The sequence below is a fragment of the Molossus molossus genome, unplaced genomic scaffold (genome assembly GCF_014108415.1).
Source record: "Molossus molossus isolate mMolMol1 unplaced genomic scaffold, mMolMol1.p scaffold_m16_p_20, whole genome shotgun sequence".
Classification (NCBI taxonomy): Eukaryota; Metazoa; Chordata; class Mammalia; order Chiroptera; family Molossidae; genus Molossus; species Molossus molossus.
Window position 1 is genome coordinate 3,970,504 of NW_023425356.1, and position 23,675 is coordinate 3,994,178.

General features: G+C 49.5%; 1 protein-coding gene across 2 annotated transcripts; it reads left to right on the forward strand.

Moving 5' to 3' along the window:
- Positions 1-1,364: 1,364 nt before the first annotated feature.
- Positions 1,365-23,041, forward strand: PLPPR4 (phospholipid phosphatase related 4). Of its 2 annotated transcripts, XM_036272877.1 has the most exons (7): positions 1,365-1,465; positions 9,189-9,374; positions 14,742-14,871; positions 17,213-17,408; positions 19,181-19,238; positions 20,125-20,298; positions 20,857-23,041. In XM_036272877.1, the coding sequence occupies exons 1-7, from the start codon at positions 1,388-1,390 to the stop codon at positions 22,180-22,182; spliced, it is 2,148 nt and encodes a 715-aa protein (XP_036128770.1). In that variant the 5' UTR covers positions 1,365-1,387; the 3' UTR covers positions 22,183-23,041. The 2 variants fall into 2 exon arrangements, with proteins under 2 accessions (XP_036128770.1, XP_036128771.1); XM_036272878.1 differs by lacking the exon at positions 20,125-20,298.
- The last annotated feature ends 634 nt before the right edge of the window (positions 23,042-23,675 follow it).

Here is a 23,675-nt window from a genome sequence, read left to right on the forward strand (position 1 = left end):
CCTCTGAAACCTGTCAGAAGACAGCGCAGGCACGAGGCACAATGGCAGTGACATGTGAGCATGGGGGGCTCTGTTGGAGTCTGCTATGGACTGAATGTTTGTGTCCTCCCCCCAAATTCCTATGTTGAACCCCTAACCCCCAAATGATGGAGGTGGGGCCTTGGAGAGATAGTTAGGCTTAGATGAAGTCGGGAGGGCGGCCCCTCCTCATGTGATTGGTGCCCTGATAAAAAGATGCCAGATGAGCAGCTCTCTAGCTCCCTCTTCCTCCGCCAGTCAGGAGAAGGCCACCACCTGCCCCCAAGAAGAGAGGCCTCAGCCCAGCCTGGCAGCACACTGACCTCTGACTCCAGCCTCCAGCCCTGAGTGTGACCACCCAGACTGTGGTATCTCACTGTGGCATCCAGGGCTGAGGCAGAGGGGCAACTGAAGACGTGAGCTGGAAAGCGGGGTGCCAACCGGCTGTCCCGTGCTTGCGGGGGAGACTTTGGAGATGGTGGAAATGACCCCGGGGCGTGTGATAAAGGCAGTGGGCTATCTTTATTACTGTAATAAACTGTTTTATATTTCTCCTTTCTATCACTTGACACTTCAGGGTTGCCAAAATAACCACAAAGTTGAGCTCAGCCATGCAGCTGCCAAGAAGGTGAAGGACTTGGTTCAGGTCGGTGATGTCTGAAGGGGCTTCCTTTCCTTCGGCTGTAACACTGGTGGTGTCCTGGGGCCGGAGGACGAGGCTGGGCTCCCTGAAGATGCCCGCACACCTGCCTCCGCTCTGCAGGGACCCTCCCGTGCTGTGGGGAGTCCCCCGGCAGAGCCGCCTGGGAGGGGGTCACTCTGGGCAAGCAGCCAGCTCTCACTAAGCTCCTAGCACGGCCCACTTTTCAGGGAGGGGTCGGGAACAGGCTGGTCGGCACACCCGTGGCTGGCGGGGGCGCAGGGGCCAAGCTTCGGCAGTTGGGAAGCCTGGAGTCAGCGTTGGGTCCACAGTGCCCCAGGAGGCTCCCGGGGCGCCTCGGCTCTCCCGACGCAGTGCTGCAGAATCCAGGGCTGCGTCCCCCTTTTCCGATTCTTGACGTCAAGTTCCGACAGCCTGGCAGGGGCGGTGGCGAGGGAGGGAGGGCGGCAGGGAGGGGAAGCCATTGCAGCAACAGTTTGGAGGAGGAACTGGAGGTCTCCGCGGGGAAAATCGGGGCGCGGGACCGGAGCCTGGAGGGAGAGGACCCGGGGCTGCGCACCGAGGGGCGGGGACAGGCGGGGGCGCTGCGCGGCGCCCGCGGGAACGTGACATCAGCGCGCCCGGGCGCTGGCGGCTGGAGGCGGCGGCTGCCTCGCCTGCTCTGCGCACACCTCGCCCCGGAGGACGCAGACCCGGGCTAGCGGCGGGATGTCGGCGAAGGAGAGGCCAAAGGGCAAAGTGATCAAGGACAGCGTAACCCTCCTGCCCTGCTTCTATTTTGTCGAGGTAGGTTGGCCCGGGCCTTGGCATAATGCAGATCCTCCGGGCAGCTCGGGGATTCGGGTGCTGGACCGGGTGCCAGGGTGCGCGCCGCGGCCCCCGTGCCCGACCCTCCCCCTCCCCAGTCTTTGGGGGGAGTTCACCCGAGGGTGCCTGGGACTGCCTGCCAGCCCGGGTGACTCCCACGAGCGCTGTCGCTGCTGGGTGGCCTGGGAAGAGATACCTGTGTGAGTGTAGGGCTAGTTCCCGGGCCCTCTTGTCCTGCGGGCCACGGGGGCCATGATGCCGATATTTGGGGTTTGTATCTTCAGTCTGCGAGTATGTATCCAGAATTCTGTGAGCTTTTAGTAAGAATTCAAATGCACACGGCCATGCCTTAGTTGTTTGAGGGCTGGGGATGTATATAAAGTACTAGGATTATTTATTGCTTTATTGTAAAAAAAAAAAAAAAAAGCATAAAACCCTCCTATCATAATTACTGTGGTGCTTATGTCTGCTTCTAAAATAGGGTCTGCATCTCTGGGCAGCAATCTATTGGCCCTTTTCCATGGTTAGCAAAGAAAGTGTATATGCACACACACATATGTACATGTATCCATATGGGTATATATGGATGTAGAAAATAAGTGACATCATCTGATCTTGCGTGATTTGTACATTGCACTTATCCTGTGCAGAGCAGTATCACAGAGAAGCAGTTAACCTGCAGGTGTATTGGGAATGCTCTCTGACTCCCCAGAATGCTGCACTTCGGGAGGACCAGCATGGGAGGGTTATCCAGGCTGACAGGTGCAGAGCTTCTGTGCGCCGTGGGAGACATTTTCCAGCAAGAGGTTTATGAAATCATAGGTAGGAAAGAAATGCACGAATAGGTTTGATGAAATCAGATGGCTTGGGGCATGAAACTGTTGTGTGTAATCAGAGCCAGCATTGCATCGAGAATGAGAAGACTGTTGCTGGATTATAAATATTCTTCCTTGGCCGTCTTTTCAGCTAAATATGGAGGCTTAGCACTTGCAAGTACAGATGGGAGATCCTGGATTTGTTGATCGTGAGGCTTATCTGTGGTGGGTAGTCCCTGCCCTGACACCTGGGAGAGGGACACTGTCAGATTGTCTCCATGGATTACAGTATATTTGCAAGCTTCTCTTAAGGTCACACATTGTTTTAAATGCTTTTACTTTTCAGAAAGATGAATGTGATTTGCATAAGTCTCAGAGAAATGATGGCTGACTCCTTCATCCATGACCCATAGAGGAAAATAAGTTTTCCTGTTTATTTAAAGTAGTTAAGAGACTCATTGTCTTCCTCTTTTCATAAGGGATTTTGAGGCCATGGTTTAGGTCACTTTGCCAAAAGATAATAAAGAATTTTCTAAAGAAACACGTGGACAGCAGAGGAGTCCATGGTGAAAGCTAAAAGGCTGGAAAGATGAGCTCCTGCTCCCAAGTTAAGCCCTGTCGGCCCTTCGTCACATTGCTAACCCACTGTTTGGCACTCAAGGGCTTCCATTGCGTCTGGGTGGATTCCCTCTGTCTAGGAGAAATCAGTTCCTTGTGTGGGTCCAGCTCCAGGACAGAGCACTGAGCTGGATGCGGCTGAATATGCACCACCGCCACGTGCTTCAAGGAAAACGCTTTCCCGAGAGAGGGTGCAACCCAGAGAAGGAAGGCTGTGCCTTTAAGATCAGTGCGTACACCTCGGAGGGGCCTTGGACAAGCGCGCAGGTTCCTTCATCTAGAATGTTACAAGTCAAAATGCCTCAGTGCATTCGAAGTGCAGCTCTAGGAACAAACGTGTCACTGATGTCACTTCTTCCCTGGGTGGAAATAGCCCAGAATCTTGCGTTCGGTCTGACCCAGTCCGTTACCCGCTAGGAATCCCGCAGCAGGGTTGCTCTAGCACAGTTACTTGAAGACAATTCATGGCGTTTGAATGAGCATTTATGACACTTTGTCTTGGGGGGGGGGGGTCACAGCCACGGAACTGCTTTGCAAATAGTCTCCCTGGAATTGAAATGCATGATGAACTACTAAAGATCCTCTAGAAAATGGGGGAGACATCAGCACCCCGACTGTTGGAGGGGTGGCAGGATGCATCACCAAGCTCCTCTGGAGTGACTCGTGTTGCAGGCGTGAGAGTGAGGGGCATCTCGGGGCGTGAGCGGTACAGCGCGGGCTGACATGTCAGTAGGAGGCTAGGAAGCAGAGACACTTTGCCCACAGCACAGTTTCCCAAGACCTCAGGCACTGAAATGGGAAGTGGGACATGAGCGAGTCTCCCCTCCTATACCAGTCCAGTGGACTCGCCTTCTCTGTTACTTCAGACGATGGTTTAAGTAACAAAATGGGCAAAGGGACTAGATTTGAGGAGAAAGCCATGTTTGAGTGTCAAGTCAGAGACATCGTAGACAGTTTGGATCGCTGTCTCTGACAGGATGCGATGTGAGACACTTGAACCAGGAGATGGAGGAGCAACCGTCACCCAGACCAGAGGTGCCGGGATCCGACAACCAAACTGTGGCGGGAGAACAGCAGGGTGGTCCCCAGGAATAGCCTGGGCCCGCAGGCAGGTGACCCGGCTCACACACCACCTGCGCCACACACGACTTGCATACTTCTGGCCAAGTCTCTTCTCTCATCCTCAATTTCTGCATATGTGATAGAAATCACATGCTATACTATGAACATACATATATAAAAGAAATTCTGACACCCATATCTCGGACAACGAGGTCAAAGCGTGGAAGGCCTCATGGTGGGCCCGAGACAGCGCAGGCCCTGCCCTCAGTGCACGGGTCTGGGCTGGTCTCCGGGGATCATGTCCTCACCCAGCAGCACGGGTCCCCTCTGCTCAGAAGAAGTCTCCTCCTCCCCAGGCTCCAGGAGTGGCGTGGGTTCCAGAGCTTTCTGAAGCTGACCTATGTGGATGGAGCATGGGGGTAAACAGGAGAGCTAAACCTGGTCTGTCTGGTCACAGTGGCAGCCACTTCTTTCTGTTTTCTTCTTTTTTTTTCTTCTCACCCAAGGACATTTTTCCATTTTTTGTTCAGATAGAGTGGGAGGGGGAGAGAGGAAGAGAGAGAGAAACATCGATGTGAAAGGGACACATCGAGCGATTGCCACCCTCACGACCCAACCAGGGCCGGGGACAAACTGCAACCGAGGTACGTGCCCTTAGTGGGAACCGAACCCGGGTCTCTCTGGACCGCGGGCCGATGCTCTAACCGCTGAGCCAAACCGGCCAGGGCAGTGGCAGCCATTCCCGAAGCAGTCAGTATGCGAGAAGAACGTAGCTCACTGCTTTACACGTGCCATCTTGTTCAGTCTTCAGAGATTCTCAGAAGAGGCAGAGTTACTTCCTGTGGTTTCCCGCTGGTAAAACTAGGAAGCTGGAAAACTAGGAAGCTGTCGCCTGAGTGAGGCCAGATGACGAGCTGACGTGGTTGGCCTGACACAGGCCCCTTTCCCAGCCGAGTTCCTCCTCCCGGGGCACCTGTCAGCCAGAGCCGGTGGACAGTGTGAACTCCCCACGGACTCGCTCCTGAGCAGACAGTGTCCCCTCAACAGTCCCCATGCCAGGTGCTGGGACAGAGCAGGGACACTGACGGCCCAGGTGTAGAGTGTCAGGGTCTGTCTAATTACATCCTTGTTCAGCCACTGAAATCAAGTGATCTTGCCCTGGCCAGTGTGGCTCAGTTGGTAGAGCGTCATCCTGTGCACCAAAAGGTAGAAGGTTTGATTCCTGGTAGGATACGTACCTAGGTTTGGGATTCAATCCCCGGTCAGGGAGAACTGATCAATCTCTCTCTTCCCTTCCTCTCTCTCAAAATCAGTAAAATTTAAAAACTAAAAAAAGTGATCTTGTCCCAGGTCACCACCATATTTGACGTTAAGCAAACCTGAAGGTAAGGGACAGCACAAACTTCCCTTCCACCTGCGGGCTATGCCCCCAGTGACCGGTGACTGTGGTCGACAGTGATGAAGCACACCGCCGTCGCACGGCGATGGGAAAACAGCATGATGCGAGCAAGCTTGGCACCATTGCCTTGTTCAGGCCCCAGGCGAGAGGAGCCCGCGGGGTGGGCGCATTCAGGGCCTCCCAGGCTAGACAGCAAAGCAGGTGTCTCTGCCCTCGGAGTGGCAGCGTGCTCTCCACATGACAGTGTGTCACTGACGGCGGCAGCCGCAGCTGGCCGCACACCTGGAGGCAGGAAGGGCGTCTCACACTGGCCTCAGTGCTGTGATCGGCTGCGTGTCTGTGCGCCTCCGTGCGTCCCTTGGGCGCGGTGTCAGCGGCACTCAGACTCCCACTGCCGTTCTCATGACTCCTCCGGGTCAGAGGGAGTTCACACCAATACAGCGCATGATGTAATCACGTGGTAAATTCCCTCGGAAGCCAAAAAGAGATAAGTTCTTAATAAATAAATGGGAATGAGATTCTTTTCATTTAAGCATTGTGCTTTATGTTTATGACATGCATTTGTATTACTAATGTTTACTTTATGGATGTAGAAGTTTGACCTGTAGGCTGTAGATACAGATAGTTTAAATGTTTGTTTTACACACACACACACACACACACACACACCCCTCCACATATAGGCACGCACAGACTTGGAGGGAGCAAGAATATCATCTCTCTCTTCAGTAAGCATAAGATAACAGTATCTGAGGCATTACAGATTCAGAACGTTTTAAACACAACAGAGTTGAAATTATATGGGACGTTTTCACTAACTTGAATGTTGTACTTGACCACAGATGTGTTGCTCTGGGGTCAGTGACTACGTGGTGTGTCCAGGAGTGGAAACCACTGCTTCTCTGTTGCCAAATGACCCGCAGAAGCTCAGAAAGCCTTTGTGGGTGCAGAGACACCCTGGGGAGTCCAGTTTGGACACCGGGTCTTGACTTGTGTGTCCTGAAAAACCTTCACACAGTTGCTTTCTTCCAGGGGAAAGTGTCCATGGATCCCTAACTAGCAAACACATCAATTCACAAAATATCTGTTCCAGCGCATGTGCTATGTGCAAAGTATAAGAACTCATTTGAACTTCTTGTGGGGAAGAGAGCTAGCTTATTTCCTCTTACATAAGATTTAGCAGCAGTGGGAAGCACACAATCCCGAGACTTCTGCATTGCACACACCAAAGAGCAGCTAGACTTTCCCTTCTCTAGATGGCGCGGAGAGAGTGTGCTCCAAGTGCCACAGGGCCGAGCTGAGGGATATGTCCTCCTCCTTCAGGGTCTCGATGCCCAGCGTTCTTTGATAAAAAAGAAAAAGGGATTAGAGAACAGAACAGATTCCTAAGTTTTAGAGAGACCAAATTAGGACATTTCCACAAATACCAAGGTGAAATATTGAACATCAGCCCTGCCTTTGGGGCACAGGATGCCATCCTCGGTACCGCCGTGTGCCACCGTGTGCCACCGTGTGCCCACGGCCGGGTCCCTCCCAGTGATCTCTGCCCTGCTTTTCTCCGCCAGGAAAAGACACCGGCTTCTACCAACCTTAAACAGAGATCAATGGTCATGATGACAATAGCAATAAAAAGAGAAGAGTCCGTTTCAAGCCCCCTTTCTGTGGCAGGCCTGCGTCTGCTGTCTTTCATTCTGAGAACTGCCCAGAAGCAGGGTTAGTGCTGTGTGGAGGCAGTGCCAAGGAGGCGTCATTATCCTTCTTCTTTTAATCATCAAAGTGTGACTCAGAGAGAGGTGAACAGCAATGAAGGGAAGGAGCCAGAGTCTGAGTGCAGGCCCGCCTCTCTCCCCATCACCAGAACACATCTGTGCGGATGAGGTGGGCCTCTGCCACCAAGTGGGCGGGAGCCCGTCGTGGCCACGCGTGGGAGCTGGTGGACTGAAGGGATGGCTTGGAACGTGTCTGGTGGGCTCTGCGTTGTGGAGCAGTTATTCTCCTCTGCACCCTGCTACTGAACTTGGCTTTGTGACTGCCGTCCCTCCTTGGGGTGACTGGCTGAATTCTGCCGTGGATGTGTCGAGGGCAGAGGGACTGTCCCCCCAGCAACTGCTTCCTCTGGGGGAGCGCCAAGGCGGCCGTGGGCTCCTGTGGGGGCCGAGGAGCTGTGGTGGAGGAGGGAGAAGAGCCGGGACTGTCACTAAGTGCCGAGTGGGCTCCACAGGTCTGTGAGAAGGACAGGTCACCAGAGAGGTGACCGACGCAGAGGGGCCAGGCCAGCGGGACTGGGAGGAAAAGCTGAGATGATGAACGTGGGGGTGCATGTGGAACCGGCAGTGAGGACCCGGTCTGGGAGCGAGACACGGGACTGCTTAGACATCCGGGTGGTCCAGGCTGGCTTGCTAAATCAAAAGCATTTGAGGCACATTCGTTCCTGTTTATGTTAGGAATGTGTACAAATATTACAACAGGTTTCCTCTCTGTGAATGTATACAGCACAGGCTATTTCTCAAGCAAACTGTCTTTAAAAGATGAGGAAATGTCTCATTCCAGAATGAAGTCTAATAAAATCATGTACTCCAAGAACATCTGGTTTGAATCTTTCTTCCATCACAAATGAGCAACTAATGGCTTGAAAAGGTTAATGAGTCACCTTAGGGCACACAGTTAATGTCAGACCAGTGCTGTTCCTAATTATGACTATTTCTAGAATTCCTTATATTAGAAAGCTTCCCCCTGGATTACAACACTCGAAATGCAGGTCGCTCTAATTCGACATGGGAACCAATTGGGCCAGCTGTGTGATTTTACCTAGATACCCAGGACACCTGTTTCGTGACACCAGGTGGCCGTGAACAACACGTTACAGTTGTTTTGAATGAATCTCCTACTTTTCCCAATTGTTAGGCTCTTTGGAAAGTGGGTACAGCTAAAGAGCAGAGACTTGGAAGTGATGTTTTTCTTCCTCATGACCTAATTGCCCATCTGTGATTTCCCAGTTACTTCCCTTGACATGAAGTCTCTGGTGGATAGGAAAGGAAAGAAGGAACACTGGAAGGGTTAGAGTATAATTTACAACATTGGTAACAAAATAACTTTGAATTTTCCGTTACAGTTAAATGTGATTTGCTCACACACATCATCTCACTTGATCCTGAAATACAGCTGAGGAATAGATACTAACTCCATAAACTGAAACTCGGGGGGTCCTAGAACTTGCCTAACATCCAAGTTGTCCTTTTCTCCCAGGATGACCACAAGAAAAAGAATGTATTTAAACTGTGAAATGTCTCATCATGAGCATCCCAGCTTCCTATGGTTTCTCCTAGTATTAATTAGCTGAGAAATGTACTTCCCAGTAACTGCAGGATGGAGTAATTTCCTCCTGGCCAAGTGGATTTGGGAATGTGGGAGCCAAGGACAGAAATGCTCATTTGGACACAATGTTGAGGTGTTTTTCCTGCCAGTAATTAGAGACTCATTTATGTGAACTGACATAAAGGAGGAGAATTGCCTTCCTATCTGCTGTAGCTTCTGCACATTCTTCTAAGACTGAAGGTGGAAGACCAGTAGGAGGTGGTCCGAGAGCAAAGGTGAGTGAGAGCTCGGCTCACAGCAAACTGCTGACCGAGGTGGATGACTCGGAGACATGCTTTGAAGGCAGAAGCGATAGTTCTTATGAACGCCTTTAACTCACACGGGCAAGAAATGGTGAGAGAGGGGAAACACACTTGCTTCCCACTTCAAGATGTGTGGCGTCTGTATGACCGCACAGAAGAATAAATCCATCTTCTGTGTCCTCCATCCCCAGTTGCCTATATTGGCATCGTCCGTGGTCAGCCTGTACTTCCTTGAACTCACGGATGTCTTCAAACCTGTGCACTCCGGATTCAGCTGCTATGACCGGAGTCTTAGCATGCCCTACATCGAACCGACCCAAGAGGCAATTCCGTTCCTCATGCTGCTCAGCTTGGCTTTTGCCGGACCTGCAATCACGGTAAGAATTGCCCCCAAACGGTGTGTCAGTCCCAGAAAACTAAGAAGGGCCACATGTGTGTAGCAAAGGGGTTGAGAGCAAACAGAGAGTGCAGTCTAAATTTTGGCCCAGAAAGATCATGTCTGTGAGATACTTTGACAGCATCACGTGGGAATACTTCACAGCTTAAGAGTATCGGCATTACCATGATCTGATTGCGAAAATGATGGTTCTCTACGGTTTACTTTTATAAATCAGTCTGAAAAAAACGTTTGTGACTGCATAACTCTTTTTTTTTTTTTATCCTCACCCGAGGACATTTTTCCATTTTTTTTTGTTCAGGTAGAGTGGGAGGGAGAGAGAGGAACAGAGGAACAGAGAGAAAGAGAGAGAAACATCGATGTGAAAGGAACACATCGAGTGGCTGCCACCCGCACAACCGACCAGGGCCGGGGACAAACTGCAACCGAGGTACACGCCCTTAGCGGAAACCGAACCCAGGTCTCTCAGGACCTCAGGTCGACACTCTAACCGCTGAGCCAAACCGGTCAGGGCGTGACTGCATAACTCTTGAGTGGCTAATATGACCTATCTGGTCCACCTACTCAGTAATGCATTTTTCACATGTTTATGGAGTATCTGAAGTGTGGGGAAAACGAATTATGTAGCCAACAAATTTTCTTCTCAAAAGTGCATGTTGCTAGATCTTAGTGTTTCCTTTTTTACTAGATTAGCACTTTTTATTGATTCTGAGCTCTTTGTGTCAACAACTATAAAGAGGGTATAACTCACATCACACACAGGGAGAGAACACTATGGATTCAGAACAGGCACTAGCATTTTAAAATAATTAACATAAAGAAATGCCCTCCCCTACTGGAACTGAGTTAAAGACAGTTATTTTTAGTTTAGTTTAGTGTGAATAACACACTTTTGATAAATTCATTAATAAATAAGACAGACCAACCCTTCCCACCATCTCTTGTGCTCCCAGAATCCTAAAGGACAGTAAACATGTTTCAAGGTCAATAATACATCTCTCTGACAGGAGGGACTCGTACTTTGCTTTACTAATGCTCGTGGGTGTCAGAGGAGGTGGTTATTAAATAAAACGCTGTGTTTTATTTGAGCCGTGTTTGGACAACGTGCCTGAATGGACGGGCCTCTTCTGGTTTAGCACATCAGCAGTTTTCGGAGTCTGAGCATAGACCTTCGAAAGTCTTTGCTTGTGTTGGCTGTGGATTTGTTTTGTTTTTAAATGTCCCCTACATTAAATAATCATCACACGCTATTTATACTACAAATAAATCACACCCTATGCTCTCTGAAGATAAAATTAGAACTTCATTTTCCAAAGAGCTTTATCATACTTAAAAGATCTCAAAATACTTTGAAAATCAATGAGTTGTTTGAGTTCCAGTAACTCTGGGGTGGTTGGAACTATTATTGACATGTGGGAAGTAGCCGAGACTCAGATTAATAGAACATATTTAAAGTGCTGTACTGCTCAGAACATTCTTTTCCTGCCATTTCTTTGAAGACATAAAAAAAATTCCTATCGCCCAGTCCCTTTACAAAAGCAAAATGAGTATGTGCTTTAACTCGATCATACTAGAAAGCATTTCTCCTAGTCGGGGTACAATGGACAATTTATTGATTGGTTTGTTTGAAACAGAATAAATAAAATGCTGTACAAATGTCCATGAGTCTGCTGAAAAGACCATGTTGATATTAATCGTTTAAGTCATTTGTTGTTATGTGTCTCCAAGTCTGTCCCCCTCGGTGGACGTCATCTCGCGGCCAGGAAAGCGAGTCGATTTCTCACATCCATCCTATTGCTGATGTCTACGTGTCCTAGACACAGTGACCTTGGCCTCGTCCCTGTGTTTCTGCTTCTCCAACTCCTTCACTTCCTGTAATAAATTCGTACTATGCAATTCAAGTGTTCTTTCTGGGGGTTCTGGGTCAAAGCTTGCTCTCTCAGCCCTGGGCAATGAAAGAACAAGCCTGCCAGAACTCACTTCCGCAACCTTGACCCGGGGCAGCCCGTCCTCTCCCGGGTCTGCACGGGGCCCCCACGCGCTCACTGCCTCCCAGGGGAGGAGAGGAGAACCAGGTGCTCTCACCCTCGGGGCCCCTGACTTCCCCACCTGCTTCCAGCCCCAGCACCCCAGGACTCCGTGACCCTTTTCTTCCGCACGAGCCACAAGCTTTGGGTCAGCAACTACCAGTAAAACAAAAGTCTGACTTAGCTGACATCAAACACAGTTTTTCACTCCAACCATATATCATACGTACCTTCGTGAAGGCCTTCCCCCAAACATACGCTTTCTTAGCCTTGGTCCTGCGGCGTTTGCGGTCACCATGTCCAGAACCACAATCCTCGCCAATCTTACTACGTCACCCCTGCTCTGACCCAGCGATGTTCAACCGGTGAGCCGCAGGCCTTCTTCACACATGCACACCTGACTACCAGTCGGGCACTGACCTTTTCCCTGAGACTGTCAAGTGAAAAAGCGACCACAGCCCACACAACAGCTGCCCGGGGTGAATGAATCAAAATTATACCTTTTTTTCAGATCGGCAAAAATATACATGTTTTGGTGTGCCGTGGAATCTTAGCCATCAGGGTGTGCGCCGTGAGGTGAAAAAGGGTGGACACGGCCGCTCTAACCCCTCCCAACTCTTCCTGGAAGTGAAGGCCACCGGCGCATCCTTGACCCCCGCGGACGCCCCTTGCGTCGTATCCTTACGCGGCGCCGGCCTCTCCCGAACAGCCGCGGGGGGCAGGGGAGGCCAGGGGAGGCCAGGGGAGCCCTGCCTCCGGAGGTGGCCTTCCCCGCGCAGGTGTGCGGAGCAAAACGAGACCTCCCAGCAGCAGCCGCTTTAAGGGACCTGTCTACCAGCAAAAGGAAGGTGAACCGATTGACGGTCTTCACATAGAAATCACTTCGTTTTGCTTCTCAGATTTTTCTCTGTGCTTTGAGGGATGTTTTCAGAATAACTTGTCTTCGAGATATGAGAAACTAACAATTCCGTTCATGCCTGTGAAAGGCACATTCTTATTTCTCCACGATGCCCTCGAAATGGAAACTCTCGTTCATACCGGACGCTCGCTCACTTTGGAGCGAGAGCAGCGCTGGGGCAGTCCTCCGAGGTGACCTCCCGGGGCCACGGCGCAGACGGGCTTACAAACCGCGAAGGCTGCACGCTGGGCAGGAGTGTGCAGCTCTTCTCCCGGAAGCAAGCTGTGTCACACGGTCGTCAAGGACAGTGTATCTAATTTTACAGGAGAACTCTATCAACATTTTTTTTTTTTTTTTTTTTTTTTATCCTCACCCGAGGACATTTTTCCATTTTTTGTACAGACAGAGTGGGAGGGAGAGAGAGGAAGAGAGAGAGTGAGAAACATCGATGTGAAAGGGACACATCGAGTGGCTGCCACCCGCTCGACCAACAAGGGCCGGGGACAAACTGCAACCAAGGTACATGCCCTTAGCGGGAACCGAACCCGGGTCTCTCCGGACCGCAGGCGGGCGCTCTAACCGCTGAGCCAAACCGGCCAGGGCTCTATCAACATTTAAGCATAGTTCTAGAAGGTGACTTGGGGTCAGGAGTCCACACCGACCACAAGTGCAATACTGAAATCACCAGGGCTCCCAGAAGACGTCCGGGCAGTTTCCACACTGACCACACTGTGATGACTATAACACTTTTTTGCTGTTTTGTTTCGGTGTATTCACAAGAAAGACTTTCCGGGTTGTGAGCCCTCCCCGTGGTGGCCGCTCGAGGGCAGTGCCCGTGTGCTAAGAAACCGCCCCCACCTTCCCTGCCCTGACGCAAAGCCACTTCGGAAGCTCTTCCGAAAACCTGCCCGTGACATGGGACACGAAACAAGTTGTGCTGTTTCCTCTCAGGCTTCTGTACAGCATAGACAGGGTATTGGGGAAGGACAGTTGTCAGGAACGGTTTCTTTTTGCAAATGACTGCAGCAGCGGAGAGTCTGGCTGTCCAGGCGGAGCCTGAGCCCACCCCACACGGGACGCGCCACCGCCCACGCGGAAAAGAGCGGCGATTTAGAAATCCGTCAGTAAACACCTCCCCACCACGGGAATTCTATCTTTAAGCCAAATTAGATCTTTTTGAACATTCATGCAATGACAGAGACCAAGGTTAAATGAGTCGAAGTGTGAGGAGACTGATGTGCTCCTTAGAGAGAGGGACAGTTGGTGATGTCAAAATACTGACCAAAAACCCTCTGTTTAGAATCAAGCCAAAGAGTCTGAGTACCGTATGCGTTTGCAGCATACTAAGCAACTAAGGGAAAACGCCTGGAATCTCAAGGTCGTCTGAGAGGATGGCTGTTGTGTGAGAAGACACATTTCCCTAATGGCACAGCAGCAATAAGTGCGTGGTTCCCAACCTTCCTGACGCCTCTGATCCAGCTCCTCCTGCTGTGACCCCCTAACGCCACACCCCTCTAATCCAGCTCCTCCTGCTGTGACCCCCAACCATACAATTATTTTTGTTGCTACTTCATAACTGTAATTTTGCTACTGTTATGTCATAGGCGGCCCCTGTGAAAGGGTCGTTTGACCCCCAAAGGGGTCGCGGAGAACCGCTGGTTTATGTAATCTAATGATGAGAAGTACATCTCATTTCAGATATAATTAAAGAGAAAGAAACAAAATTACTCACAGATTGCTATTGAAGAAGTGAAGACGGGCTCCATCTCTCCTAGCCAAACAACAATGCCTTTCAGGGACGAGTGGTTAATTTTCTTGCAATGATCAATCTGAGACAACCATTATATTATTCTCTGTGTGTGGTGCCTCAGGCAGAATACAGAACCTTTGTGTGTCCATGCCTACTTTAAAGAGATAATGTAGGGTGATATTTTTCAAGATGTATAAAGAACATTTTCAATGTTCAATGATCTGGAAAAAAAAAAACCCTTTAAATTATTTCTCTACAATTGATCTTAAAAGTCTATCATGCATGCCACATGATTTTCACACGTGTATGGTTACTGGTCGAGTTTCATGAAGAAAATTATTTTTATACAAATTAAATTCTGTATAATGGTACACAGTACCGTAGTACCACAGAAGTGCGGTAGAGTGAACATCGAAGCAGGAAGTCGGGGCATCCCCGCTGTGTGAGCCTATCATTTAAACTTCTTCCTACAGTAAATGATAAGCTAGTATTGAAAACTGGGCAGATTCGAACAGTGCTCCTCCCAGCGGCCTGACCGCCCAGGAAAAACTGATCACATCTCTAACACTCTAAGAAAATACATCTTTACCTTGCTGAGCCGATGATGTGCTAAGAGATAACGTATAACTCAGCTGAAACCAGGAGTCCGTGCTGAACCTCTTGTCTTTGCAGATCATGGTGGGGGAAGGAATCCTCTACTGTTGCCTGTCCAAACGGAGGAGCGGGGTGGGCCTGGAGCCCAACATCAACGCCGGGGGCTGCAACTTCAACTCCTTCCTCAGGAGAGCCGTCAGATTCGTCGGTGGGTATGGGAACCACAGAGAAAGGAAATGTTTTGTTTTGTTTTTCAAATAGAGATGTTATGTTTAATTACAAATGTTAAGTCTTTAAAGCTATAATTTAGATGTGTGATTTTTGGTACATGATGAGTTTTACGTTATGCAAAAAAACCCGAACTTGTTGATACACCCAAATTTGGGCTTTGTATCTGAAATGTGTTTACACTTACAGTCCTTGTTTTGAGAGCTAAGACACTGTATGTTTTAGTGTATCTTTGTCTTCGATCTGGCAGAAGCATACATGTACTTTTAAATGGTTTTACTGGATCTGCGTTCATTTTTTTTTTTTTTTTTTTTTTATTTTTATCCTCACCCAAGGACATTTTTTGATATTTTGTTCCGATAGAGTGGGAGGGAGAGAGAGAGAGAAACATCGATGTGAAACGAACACATCGAGTGGCTGCCACCCGCACAACCCAACCAGGGCCAGAGACAAACTGCAACCGAGGTACATGCTCTTAGTAGGAACCGATCCCAGGTCTCTCTGGACCACAGGCCAACGCTCTAACCACTGAGCCAAACCGGCCAGGGCTGCGTTCATTTTTTAAAGTGGAGAATAAATGTCAGCAGGCTAGTATGAACCGTTAACACTTGAGAAATGACTTTGGTGACATCAGTGAGTCCATGCTCGTTGTCCTGGAGTGTCTCCATTCAGAAGCCAAGGCACAGCAGGTGTCACTGTACAGTACTGCATGGTGACTGTCTCCTTGGTCACGCCTAGAAGTCTGCCTCCTGTGTGTTCTGAGACCTACGGAAGAGGCCACAGGCCTGGCTAACCAGCATCTGACTCAAAGCAGTATCTAAACTTCTGTCTCTTTGGCTTGACATGGAAACATCTTAATGTTCTTTTAATGAGTTGCAGGACTTTTATTTGATCTCACTTTTTGAGAAAAAGCGAGTTGAGCAGTCTAGCCACATGCCTCACGCCAACATGCGTGCCTCACAGTCATTCCAAACAACTCAGTAGGAAGTCCTGTTACCTGTACCTCTCTCTCCAAGGCAGAGGTAGTTTCATTCAGTGCCGGGTAGATGACGTACAACCGTCTCCGCACCAGAGGACAGTCTGGTCCGAATCACGGCCTAGACTCTGCTCACGAGTGCAGCACAGTGGGCAGACGAGAGCAGGCCCCTTGGCAGGGTCATGACTGAGGCGAGGACGTAGGACTCCAGGGCGGAGAGCCGATCACGGAGGAAATTCTCCCTAAGGGGACGAAAGGAGCAGAGCCCGCAGCCTGCAAGCCCACCCTCCTTGCTTCTGGAGGTCCTCACTGGCCACGGGGGTTGGGGTGGGGGGGGGGCCTTAGTCCTCTCTAAAGCCTTGCACACTGCTAGGAACTGAATGCAGAACAAAGCCCAGGTGAGCTGCAGAAGGAACTGGTAGAGTGGGTGTCAGGGGACAAACACAGAGAAGGAAAATGCAGACAATGCAGGGGACCGTGCAGACGGCGATCCTGTCTGGAGGAGTCCACTGCTGAACCACCCGGTGCCTCTCACACCGGTGAGGGAGAAGCCGGGCTGGCCGGTCACAGGACCTCGAGGCCTCAACACGAGGAGGAAGCAGGCGTGTGCGTGCCGTGGACGTGTGAGCAGAGCCTCTCCCAGGGACAAGGAAGGAGGAACCCACAGCAGGAGTGGGGGTGGAGTGTGCGTGTGCAGCGGGGTCTGTGAGTCTGTGGTTTGAGACAAGCTCTAGGAGACAGAAGACAGAATTTGGACCTGGAGATACCAGAACATCATCTCTGAACTCCAGACACGCAGGGAGACGCCCACAGCCCCATGGCCGGGATATAGTTACTGTCTCCATGGCTGGGCCCCCTGCTCCCTACTCTGCTTTCGTCAGCATCCCTGGTGTGCTGACGGCGGTAGGGAGCAGGGACCGACTCTGCCGGGTGGCTGCTGTGACTAGAGTTAGGGACCGCTGGGCACAGAGCCGGGAAGCTCAAACGTGCGAGGCAATTTCAAATGATTTTTAATTCTGCTTCATTCCCCATATTTAATCCAGTTGGTCAACTTAACTCATTTCAGGTGTCTGGCAAGTGACCTATGGTTAATAATACTGAAAATTGGCCTTATTTAACCAAAATGATAAAAATACTTCCAATGACTACTTTGAAGATACTCATTGCCGTTCTATTGGCCTTAAGTATCTGTTTAGAAATTTAGGAGTTTTCTCTATTATCTTCTTGAAATAGACGCAGAGAAAATGGTCACAACAGATTTGAAGGTTGTGTAACAGACAGGAGCACGGCGACCAGCACCAGCCCCGCACCCGCCTGGTAACCGCGTGTTCCCTCTTCCTCACAGGCGTCCACGTGTTTGGACTGTGCTCCACGGCACTCATCACTGACATCATACAGCTGTCCACGGGGTACCAGGCACCCTACTTTCTGACGGTGTGCAAGCCAAACTACACCTCTCTGAATGTGTCCTGCAAAGAAAACTCCTACATCGTCGAGGATATCTGCTCAGGGTCTGACCTCACAGTCATCAACAGCGGCAGGTTAGAAGCTGAAACTTAAGTGCAACTGATCTCTGTTTGCAGCACTCATCGGCTCATCGACAGCTCAGGGATCACCCAGGCAGGCGGGCTTCGGTCATAATGATTTTGGGTTTTGTTTTTCTATTCAATTCAGTGATCTCTTAATAATTATACCATAGAAACCACTGATGGCTCATTCCAAATCTTCCTCTCTCTCCAAATTTCAGCCTCATTTTGCCATTAATCTTCCCATCACCAAACCTTACTCGTGTTTTGTGACCCACCATGTACTCAGTTGGTTTATTTTAGGATATTAGTCAGCCGTGGCTCATAGTCAGTGCATATTCTGTGCTGACTTAAGTGGAAGACTGAATATCAATAATGTGTACATCTCCATGGTATGTTTTATAAACAATCACGTGAATTTGCCTTTCAGGAGAGCTTTAAAGGGACCACATCTGGGACTGCATGTGTCTTCTACAAATAAACCAGAAGACCTGGATAGCTTCTAACCTTGCATTGCAGAAAACAGGAGACAGAAAACCTCAAGAAATTACCAATGCATTAAATTGTTTTCAATCACTAAAGTAAAAAATAAATTTATATGGCAGAAGGTGTTTTAGAAGTTGAAGAGAAATAAATTATAAAAAGATGAATAAATGATAATTGTAAGAATTGTATTTGTCATTCAAGAACTTCCCAAAGATCGACTTCAGAGTCAAAAACAAGTTACTGTGTGCACTTGACGAGAATCAGAGCCTGACACTGTGTGATCACACACAGTCAAGATCTCCTGGTCCAGTCAGTTATTTATGACCTGTGTCCTCTGTGCTTCTCCATCCTTTTACAGGCTCCTGTCTGTATTGAATGGTAATCCTTTTTATTTATTTATTATTTTTAATCCTCACCCAAGGACATTTTTGCATGTATCTTCAGATAGAGCAGGAAGGAGAGAAGGGGAAAGAGAGAGAGAGAAACGTTGACATGAAAGGGACACACCGAGTGGCTGCCACCCACACGACCCCAACCGGGGCCGGGGACAAACTGCAACCAAGGTACCTGCCTTTAGTGGGAACCAAACCCGGGTCTCTCTGGTCCGCGGGCTGACGCTCTAACCACTGAGCCAAACTGGCCAGGGCTATTTTTTCCAATCTTTTTATCCATCAAAAGAAATCTATGTTCTTCTTTTGTGTCTTTTCCAGGGTCTCTCTCACTATCTTGTGCCTCTGTCTCCGGGCTTCTTAAATTATTTAACTAAATAAGCTCTGTGATTCTTGAGAAAATACTTAAAATGAAACACACAGAGAAACATTTTGTTAAAATTAGATTTTTCTCATGCTTTATAGAGTGTAGAAATCACATTTAGATCCATTGCTGTGAAAAAATAATCTTGTCTTAACATTTTATGTAAGTGGAATCCTATTTTTAGGAGCACAAAAATTAAAAGCTTTAAAATCCTAGGTTTTATGAATTTTTACTTTAAACTGACATAGTTCGGATACCAAAGAACAGTTGTCCTGTCTTCCGATCTTTCTCATTCAACCACCACGGGGCGCTGTGGCGGCAGTCCTGGGGTCCCCACGAGGCCAGCCTCTTCTGGGGCGGGCACCCCGCTTTCTAAGCGACGGGGGTGAGCGGTGCTTCTGTCACACTCAGATCTCCCCAGGAAACGACAAGGAATGAAGGTCACTGCCCACTGCCGTGTGGCGTGTAAGGCGAACGCCTTGGCCACCGGGGTCTGGGCGGCGGTGAGTGCGGAGAGCAGGCGTCGTCTGACTGTGTTCCTTTTGCAGGAAGTCCTTCCCTTCTCAGCACGCGACCCTCGCTGCCTTTGCCGCGGTGTACGTGTCGGTGAGTACCGGTCTGTGTCCCCGCTCTGTGTCCTGGAGAAGTCAGGGTGAGCCCCTCTCCCGCCCCCGCCCCGAAGCCCGCAACAGCAGACAGTCCGCTTCGGGGTCCCTCCCTGCCAGGTGTCGAAGGTAGAAGTCAGGTGCTGCTGTAAACTGGTGTAGTAAAATACCTTTCTACAGCCGTTTACCTTGGCAGCCTGGCATCCCTCTAATCGGTGGTGCACTTCAGGAGAGGGGACTGGGAGCCGCGGGAGTGATGTGAATTCCAAACCGAAGACTGGGTGAGGTCCGCGGGTGCCACCCCAGCCTGACGCAGTTCTGGGGCCCGAGTCGTGTCAATCTGATAAACACTGTGCAACGAATTGTCAGCGGAGCTGATTAATACAATAGTTCATTAGATCTTATGCGAGGAAAATGAATTGAAATGATGACAAATAACATGGAGACTAAGCAGTGATGTGACTGATTGTACTCTTCCATATTTGCCAGACGTCCACGTAATTAAATGATGTTATCTATTTGCTGAGCTGTCACGCATTCCCTTCCTCTCGGGTGGAGGATGCAGAGAGAGCGGGCGGGGGAGGGGGAACAGCCTCTGTGCTGAGTGAGTCGGGGCGGGGTGGGGACCGTCTGGCCCGGGGCGTGCCAAGGCCCTGGAAACCAATACCAGCCAACATCACAGCCTCACCAAGTAGCTGACCACACAGAGCAGGCTAATGTTTAAGCTGATAACTTTGTATGGGCCACAAATGATGTTATAAATATCCAAATGGCCCTGGGCACAAACAAGGTTCCCAGCCCTGGTCAGACTTTGGAGTTGAACTTTTTATTTGATGATAATTTAATAGTAAAATGACCTTTCTCACATAATCGCTTTCATTTTTAAGATGTACTTCAATTCCACGCTAACGGATTCCTCCAAGCTCCTGAAACCCCTCTTGGTCTTCACATTCATCATCTGTGGCATCATCTGTGGGCTGACACGGATAACGCAGTACAAGAACCATCCCGTGGACGTGTACTGTGGCTTTTTAATAGGAGGAGGGATAGCTCTGTACCTGGTAGGTGATTTACTATCCTTATTTTGTAAGCCACAGTGTAAAATGGAAAACCCGCATAGAATATGCTGTACTGTAATGATTTACTGGAAATATAGTTTGTATTCATGAGGAAACCTCTGGCTACATCTCCATTCTAACCCAAAACGCGTATTCGATTTTCAGTAAAATAAGTAATCAAACTCCTACCATGGGCCGGAAACTGTGACTTTAGAAGAAATGTTGCATTTTGTCCTTACACACACACACACACACACACACACAAGCCAGGGATGAGTATAATTTTACAAATGAAGAGAGTGAATGTTAGTGAAAGTGAAGGTTTAGTGAGAGATTAGATAACCTGCTCAATACCATGATGTGGCACCTGGACCCTGTTGATCCAACTAATATGAAAACAGAACTCTATTTTCCAACCCGATCTTCCTTCAAGGGAAGAGTCTACAGCATGAGGAAGCCGACACTGCCCACTTCCTCCACTCATTCCCTCATCCGTGTATCCTACACTTAGACGATATCTGTGTCCAGTGCACAGCACTTACGGTTTCTCTTCTGCACTAGGGCCTGTATGCTGTGGGCAACTTTCTGCCCAGCGAGGAGAGTCTGTTCCAGCACAGAGAGGCCCTCAGATCTCTGGCAGACCTCAATCCGGACGCCAGCCGAGTTTTAGCTGCTAAAAGTGGTGGCGGCAGCGATGGGATAGCTCACACGGAAGGCATCCTCGCCCGGAACCACCGCGACGCCAGCTCCCTGACGAACCTCAAAAGGGCAAACGCTGACGTGGAAATCATCACCCCACGGAGCCCCATGGGGAAGGAGAACATGGTGACCTTCAGCAACACGCTGCCAAGGGCCAACACTCCGTCCGTGGAAGACCCCGTCAGAAGAAACGCCAGCATCCACGCCTCCATGGATTCCGCCCGCTCCAAGCAGCTCCTCACCCAGTGGAAGAACAAGAATGAAAGTCGAAAGCTGTCCCTGCAGGTGATAGAGACTGAGCCCGGACAGTCACCACCCAGATCCATAGAAATGAGGTCAAGCTCTGAGCCATCCAGGGTGGGGGTGAATGGAGACCACCACGGTCCTGGCAATCAATACCTCAAGATCCAGCCTGGCACTGTCCCTGTGTGTAACAACAGCATGCCTGGGGGACCTCGGGTGTCCATTCAGTCCCGCCCTGGGTCCTCACAGTTGGTGCACATCCCAGAGGAGACCCAGGAAAACATAAGCACCTCCCCCAAGAGCAGCTCTGCTCGGGCCAAGTGGCTGAAAGCCGCGGAGAAGACCGTGGCCTGCAACAGAAGCAACAGCCAGCCCCGGATCATGCAAGTCATCGCCATGTCCAAGCAGCAGGGCGTCCTGCAAAGCAGCCCCAAGAACACAGACGGCAGCACGGTCTCCTGCACGGGCTCCATCCGCTACAAGACCCTGACGGACCACGAGCCCACTGGGATCGTCAGGGTGGAGGCCCACCCGGAGAACAGCAGGCCCATCATACAGATCCCGTCCACGGAGGGCGAGGGCAGCGGTTCCTGGAAGTGGAAAGCCCCTGAGAAGGGCAGCCTCCGCCAAACCTATGAGCTCAACGACCTCAACAGGGACTCAGAGAGCTGTGAGTCCCTGAAAGACAGTTTTGGTTCTGGAGACCGCAAGAGGAGCAATATCGACAGCAGTGAGCACCACCACCACGGGATCACCACCATCCGCGTCACCCCGGTGGAAGGCAGCGAGATCGGCTCAGAGACGCTGTCCGTCTCCTCTTCCCGCGACTCCACTCTCCGGAGAAAAGGCAACATCATCTTAATCCCTGAAAGAAGCAACAGCCCCGAAAACACTAGGAACATCTTCTACAAGGGAACCTCTCCCACACGGGCTTATAAGGATTGAGTGAATGGCATTCAATCGTTTGGGTGACCCCCACCCAAAGACCACTGTTTGAGTCTACTTGTGTTCTGTTCCAGAAGATTGGGGAACTTCGCACCAATCTAGGTCATCCACTGTCAGCCCCGGACTCGGTGACTCTTGAGAAGGGCTGCCCTCAAGCTTGTAGATTTCACATCGAGGGGCGGGAAAAGCACAATGCAAGAACCTGACTAATGTGATCACGTGAGGATTCTTAAGACCTATCTCCAAACTCAACAGGTTTGCAGAGGGCAGCCTAAAGGACAGGGGCTGCCTTCAGTGTATACTACTTTACTTCCTGAATGTGCCAACTTTAGGGACTTTTCTTTCTAATTAGCTGTGGGGGCCCAGAACCGGTTCCCCACGGCAGAGGCCATGCAGTTTTATATACCCATTCTGCAGAATCCGCACCTCCTGCTCCGCGTGGGTGGTGCTGATCAGTCTAGTGCATCTACCATGTAAACTCCAGTGCTATCTAGCTGTGCAGTCGTGGTGTGAACCCCTCGTCGAAGCAACGCCGCTGCGTCAGGACGCCGCTGGCCGCTTTGTGGTAGACTAGGACCCCAGCCCCTCTGCGGCGGCTCCGTCACAGCCCAACGTGCAAAGGTCTTGTGCATTTTTTTCAAAATTATGCTTTCTTCAACAACAAAAAGTTGCATAGGAATATTTTCAGTAAAAGGGAATAGCTAGTACTTTTCTGCGTAGTATTTTTCTTCGCTGCTTACGTTTTATTTAAGTGTAGGTACTGCTAATCAAGAATCTGGCTTTTAGTGAGTCAAGATGCATCACTTAAAAATACATATTGTTTTAGAGTCTTTTGAAATGGCTATGATCCTATTTTGTATTTTATGGCTTATCCTTTATTTATTGATTTTTAGATTTTTTTTTTGATGTTACAGATATGTTCTTCTATTTTTAAAGAGAAAATAGCCGTTGACATTCCCTGAGCAAAATGTATTGCTGTGAATTCTTAAACAAGAAGTCTGAGCCACAACTTGGCATTGTGGGTTACATTGCCAGCTGGCTTAGGTTGCTATCTCAACAAATAACCCAGAAATTCCACTTAGTTCCAAAACAGTAACTTTTTTGATATTCTGAAAACCAGTAAATCAGAGCTCTCCGCAGGGAGGTGTCTTACCTTCTTCCCTGTTTTTGTTAATTATTCACCCACAGGAAGAATCAGAAACAAATACAAACTGATAATAAAATTATCTCACAGAATAAACTAAGAATTTATTTCTTCAAAATACCTGAACAGGCACAATTTGGTGCTCAGCGTGCGAATGCCAGTCTTTGCTGTCACCCTGAACGGCTTTCGGCCTAAATCAAAGGAAACAATATTATCAACAAGAAAATAAAAACAAAACATTTTGAGGGTTTTTTCCAATTTAAAAATGTATTTTAAGTATAAAGAAGTATTTGGTTCTTGGAATGTAGTTCTAGACCTTTCCTACACCATTTCTCGAGAATTGTAACCG